Source organism: Macadamia integrifolia, chromosome 4 (genome assembly GCF_013358625.1).
Source record: "Macadamia integrifolia cultivar HAES 741 chromosome 4, SCU_Mint_v3, whole genome shotgun sequence".
Lineage (NCBI taxonomy): Eukaryota > Viridiplantae > Streptophyta > Magnoliopsida > Proteales > Proteaceae > Macadamia > Macadamia integrifolia.
The window spans coordinates 6319804-6326222 of NC_056560.1; the positions used below are offsets into that span (position 1 = coordinate 6319804).

Sequence of the window (6419 nt, forward strand, 5' to 3'; positions counted from 1 at the left end):
CCCCCCTCCCAAAAAAAAAAAAAAATCATTTCAGAAGCATCAAATATAAACCAAAAAAACAATAGTTGAATAGAATCAAGACCATTTTTTCCAATGATAACCATCAGAGAGAAGATTGTCTACACTGCAATTAAATTATGAAACATTGAAGCTTTCAAAAGCTAATAAACGATATTTAGAACTCTTATAACAAAAAAAAAAACAATTAATGGACAAAACTGATCTATTCTTAAATACTTAAATAAAATTAAACTAAAATATAGACAATTACGAACCTATTACTTGCTTCACTTCAAAACATCCACTTCCAAATTACATGTAGTCTCTTAGTCTTGACAAAAACAAAATTAAAATCTAATTTTCATAGTTCATCACTCTATTATAATGGACCCAAGGAAAATTTTCCATTCTCTAAATTCTTCATCCATCTCTCTCTCCATGGTAGCAAATTCTAGAATCAGTGAATAACCATTTTATACTTCAACTTGAGATGGAATTTCAAGAAATACTAAAACATGTCTGTGAGAGAAGAATCCCCAATCTTTTAGATTCCAGAGACCAATGTTCTATTTCTACCCTTAATACCATGGTATCATAAATGCTATTCAATTGGTAAGGAATAAAATCAAAAGACTGCATCATTTCTGAAAAGAAGTGCCTGCTCAATGTAAACCAATAGTTTTACATTTTATTAACCAATAAAACGAACAAATAGACATCATTGACAGAGTTTAACTAGGGGCTGGAACAGGGGAATCCGCAGTCTGGTGAGCACTAAGTGTTGAACCTAATTCCTACCATTCTAAACTTATACAAACATATAGGGAGGGAGCTAGAGTATAATTACATCTAAAACCAAAAGAAAATAGACCTTCTGCACCAACCCCCCTCCCCCCAAGTTTTGACATAACCAAATGTATTATTTCATGTTTTCGACATAACCAAATTATGTCATGTTTTTGCCTTGTTATTATCAACTATATTGTCTACAGTTCTTGCATCCACATATCAAAACCATAAATTTATAATGGACCACTATGTCCAAAATCATTAGAAGCACTTTGGTGACTGGCGGTCAATTAAAGAACAGTGAATATACAACATAATACTCCAAAGACCAAAAGTGACATGAGAGAATGACAGAATGAAATGAAGCACGAATACCTCATTGAAATGACATCTTCCAATTCTGTACAAAATGCCATGCAATCTTGCCCGAGTCCAATAGTGTATTTTCCTTTACTTGCACCATCATGAGCCTCCAATTCTTCCTATTTTAGAGAAAGGCAAAGATGAATTCAAAGAAGTAAATAATTTTGGATTATAACAAGTGCTTACACAAGAAAAGGAAAGAAAGAAAAAAAAAAATACATAATAATTAACAGTGTTAGGTCAAAGTCCAGGGGACTGTTAAGGTGAGGGAGGAAGACCAAGGAGACGGGGTGGCCGGTGGGAGAAAAAAATAAAGATTTCGCCACAGCAAGAATGATAAAAACTAAGCTTAGCCATAATAACTTCTCCTTGAGAATCTCCGATTAAAATGGGGTGCATATCTGAGTCCAGGAAACGAAATGGTTTTTCAGGTGGCAATTGTGCAACCACTTCCTGTATATACAATGTTCTGTTTAAGCTTGAGCTTTGTGAGAATCTAACCGACATATCAGTGGTTTTAATCTTTAAGCGAGCAGATATTCTAATAGCATAATAAGACAAGAACTACCAAGTTAGTGATTCAGAGATGTTTGTCGAAACACTTAACGAGTGAGTTATTTGTCAAACTTACAAAGAAATTTCACAGGGAAGAAACAGATCACAACGGAGTGAGGCTCTACCCCCAAAATTCAGAATGATTTAATAAATAAATAAATAAATAAAACAAAAAACAAAAACAAAAAACCAAAACGGGTAAATCAGATCAAAGCATCAGGAATTCCTGGTCCAAAACTCGACTGCAGTTAAAGAACAGTTGAACATTAAGGACAAGGTAACCAGCCCCCAAAAAGGACAGCCTTCGTATGAATGTTTGCAAATCCTATCGACGGCCATTAAAATAAAATCACAGTAGAAACCCATTCAGTTCACCAAAAACAAGAATCAAGGCTTCAAATTTCAAAATATGCAATCTATAAGCGCCAAAAAACAGAGAGGGAGCGGAAGAGCATGACGATGAAGAGCCAGACCAAGAGAGATGATGTTGATGAAGTAGGAATTCGTAAAATTCCGTCCCGCTGATTTTCTCGAGGATGTGTTAGCGACACATGCAAATCGAAATACGAAGTTACGGATTTTACGTTTACCAAAAGAAAAGCGAAAATGCAGTATATGCAGTATAACATTGTACTATTGTAGTATAGTTACTTCAATCCTTGTCTTATAACCAGTAGTATCATAGCATTACTCCATCACATCAATCAAACCTTAAGAACAGCAAAGAGAAGAAGAAGAAGAAGAAGAAGAAGAAGAAAAAGACAAAAATCCACCAGAATAGTATAAATGAAAGTAGAAGACGAGCGACATCTTTACCTGCTGTACGCAAGTAGGAGGAATATAGATATCCATGGCGAGGATTCCAACATCTTTCAGCTGCGAAGCCATTTCTGCGCTCACTCGAATCCTCCAAAAACCCTAAATTGAAACTGTGGTTTTCCTCCCTCACGCTCTTGGTACTCAGAGGAGGAGAAGGACAGAGAATCTCGGAGGAGGGAGAAGAACGAGAGCAATGGTGAGATATCTACACACGTTCACGTTTTGAATTTATATATATATAAGAGTGAGGAGCGAAGAAGATGCTCCAAATGCAGACTTCGTGAGTTAAAAAAAGAAGATTCGCTGGCAACAGGAAATGTAGCGAAGGGCGCGATTTACTACCTTGCACACAATTTCACCTCTTAATTACCAACACTGCCATTGTCCTCTCCATTCCATCCTTGAAGCTCGAGCCCCATGACATGGTTGTTGAGGGAGTAGCTTTGATGTGTGCTTGGCATATCCCAACTACTTCTTTCTGACCGTTGTTCACGTGTTGCCACAGTACGGACAAACCACAAAAGCCGCGAAAAAGGCTAGCAGTCACTATCAGATCGTGAATTCGTAATCAGTAAAGTCTACCTGATCAACGGCTCTACATCATAGTGGCACAGATTGACGGTTACCAGAATAAAGCAACTGAAAAATCCGACTCCGACGTCATCTCACACTAGAGCTCGTCGTTTTTATAAAAATAAAAAAAAAACACTAGAGGTCGTTGTTGACCTAGTCAAACAACATATACAGAAAACGTTTGGTCCACTTAACGGAGATGAGTGTTTTGTGTCACACAAAACAAACTGGGTTAGTAGCCACGTTAGCCACATGACGTGAGCTTGACAGCTTTTTTCCTGTTTTTGGTAAAAAGCGTGTCAGCTCCAATTAACTCCAGTGTAAAAGATATCGAAATACCATAAATAGACACGAACAAAATGAACGGTTGTGATCTGTCGAAAACAGATATTTCTTGTTGGGTTTTGTCCAGTTAATGTGTCAAGAAAAAAATGAGTGAGGTAGGGGAATCAATTCTTCATAAACCGACCCAGAGGTGGAACCCATGAACCGGTTGATGCCGGATTAGTTTGTTGGTTCAAATAAAGACGTCATTCATACACCCACTAAGTACTAGTGGCTTCCTTTGAACAATATTTATTTTTTTTGTACAACCTCGTTCGTACAATAGAGTGAGAAAAAAAAAAAAATGTCATGTAAGGAGCAAGGACCAGAAATGATATTATATATGATTAATATTTTTTGCCTTATTTGGTTTGGGTCAAATGGTTACAATTCAGTGCAATCATGCATAGCTACATTAAAAATATCTCTAATGGAATATGTTATTTTTTATTTATTTTTTTAATTGGCATCGAGACCCATTTGATGGTGATATTACATTTGCATTTCCTTGTATTATTCCATGGTATTTATGTTTATAGGATTTCAACTTCAAAGAAGTGTTTCTTAGCATGATAGTGGCTATCAGTTGTAGTAGAGCATTGGCTTAAGTTCTAAAGAGAAGCCATATATTACACTTTGCGCCTTCCAATCGAATGTGTGACATCTTGTGATTCATCCATTGCACCCTCCCCCTCCCTTTTCCTGATTGTGCTTAATTGTGCTTAATTTCTCCTCCTCGAGCTGGGATGATACCCCTAATTGCTATTGAGTTGCCATCTTAGTGGCCTATGGGCCTTCGACAGGAATGACAATGAAAAAAAAAACTCATAAAGTTCAAGATTTGGCCCTCATTCAAAATGTAATTGCTCGAATTTCTCTTTGATGAAAGATTTTCAATGATTTAGACAAGTGCATGCAATTTATTTATATATGTAGTTGTATTTGTTATTTATTACTCTTGAAACACTTATCAATCGCGTAAAAGAAGAAGAAGAAAAAAAAAAGGTGAAAATACAAATTTTAATCAATTCTGACCTTACATGCAATGTTAGGAGGATCATAAGATTGAATTAAGGGTGCCAATTTTACAAATGGTCTCCTCTTCCCATTCAGTGATCAAGATTTGTCTAAATGAAAGTTGAGGGTACTATAATTACACCCACATCTATACCATTGGGCCAACATATTTTTACTTCTTTTGTTTTTTAAGTTCATATTATTTAAAAATTGGGGTTGGGGGGTTCATAATTTATATTACTAGTCGGTAGTTTCTATAAATTATAAGAGGTAGGACATGAACTAATCATGATAGCCATAACTAGCACATTCTTTTCTAGTGGGGATGGAATTAATTACTTTATATATATAGAGAGAGAGGGGAGTACAAATGGTGATAGATTAATGGGTGTTACGGTCAAGGAAACCTTCTTCCTATAAAAAAAAATTATAAAAAAGTACAAAACATTGAGGACCATTGAATATTATTGTAAGGCAAGATAGGGTTACAAGTTTGAATACATTTACTATCACGTGGCAGGGGCAATAGATGGATTTTGCGGACAAGTGGATCCTAATGTTTGTTGTTAACATGTTAAATTTCATAACAAATAGAATTTGCGACATGATAAAATATATTAAAAAATACAGTCAACCAATAAATTAATGCACATAAACAATTAGGTTTTGCTCAACTCAACCAAAGCAATTGAGTTTCCATTAAAAAAAGGGGGGGGGGTGTTTGACAATTGATGCTACTAAGGTATTATTAGTTCATGGTATTAGTACTTTAGTTGTGGTTGCCAAGATGATTAGGCCGAATCAGAGATTGTGAGAATAAGTGTACGGTCTCGCTTGACAAGAAAAAATCAGAGTATATATTTAGCTGCTCAGTGAGCATTTGAGGAATTTTGGGAGGTGAACCCCCTCCCAACAAATCATCCTTCACATTTACAAAGTTTTTCCAATCACATAATTCATTCACAGCCTAAGTACATCAAGATTAATTGTGACATAGCCTTTCACTCCTCTTTGAAAGGTGGCCTTGGTTCTATAGCGAGATCTTTTGTTGCTGCCCAATTGTTCACATTGTCTTCTACATCTTATTTTTCGGAGGTTGATACGCGCTAGGCTTTGGCCATTCATCTAAATCTTTCCACAAGCTTTCAAGAGTGTCTCCAAAGAATCCTTATTGAATCAGACTGCTCTGAAATCATCAGGATGATCCATGTCTCGTTAGGCTCTTCCCATGTATATATACCCTATCATTCAAGATATCATATACTTGTCTCACCATTTGCAAACTGTTTATTTTGTTTTATTTTGAGGGAGAATTCCACTCCTTGGATTCATAGAGTGCGGTTCAAGTTGACGTATGAGAATGTTTCTGGTCCGTGGATTTATAATCAATTTTCTCTCTCTTCATTTAATATATTCTAAACCCATGAACCAAGGATATACGAGAACATTCTTGCATGTGAACCTGATCCGTTCATGGATTCATATGCTTCATACTATGTATGTAAATGAAGCCTCATGCTTTTTTTTTTTTTTTTTTAAACCAAGATGTGCTTACCAACTTGAGTGCACCTCGACCAATCTTGGGAAAGATTAGTGTAGTAACCCACCGCCACAATCTCCATTTAAATCGCAGATGTACAGATAGGGAATCAAACCTTCCCACAAACCAAAAAAAAAATGTGCTTATCTTAAAGTCATATAATAAGGGAAGAGTTCTGCAAAAATGTAAGCCCTGCACCAATATAAAAAGTGGAGATCAACGAAATTACACATGAAAGCATCAATAAGGTGGACATTTTTACCTTTCATTGGAGTGCAATAGTCATTTTTCCCCACAATCCCTGATAGAATCATTTCTTCCCCACACCAAAAAAAAAACGAAGGAGCCAATGAGATGGTTGAAATCCATTAAGACCACTCATCCTTCACTTGTCCCCTTTAATCTAAGACGTTCATCACTTGTCCTCATTACTTGTGGA

The 6419-nt window shown here is 36.0% G+C and overlaps 1 protein-coding gene across 1 annotated transcript in view; it reads right to left on the reverse strand.

The window, feature by feature from the left end:
* The window catches only part of LOC122076998 (hydroxymethylglutaryl-CoA synthase-like), a 9056-nt gene extending 6280 nt beyond the window's left edge, over positions 1-2776 (reverse strand). The window contains exons 1-2 of the mRNA XM_042642696.1: positions 2524-2776; positions 1165-1271 (exon numbers count right to left, since the gene is read on the reverse strand). Coding sequence (XP_042498630.1) covers positions 1165-1271; positions 2524-2595 — 179 coding nt within the window. The 5' untranslated portion in view covers positions 2596-2776. The remainder of the gene's footprint in view (positions 1-1164; positions 1272-2523) is intronic.
* Positions 2777-6419: the final 3643 nt, after the last annotated feature.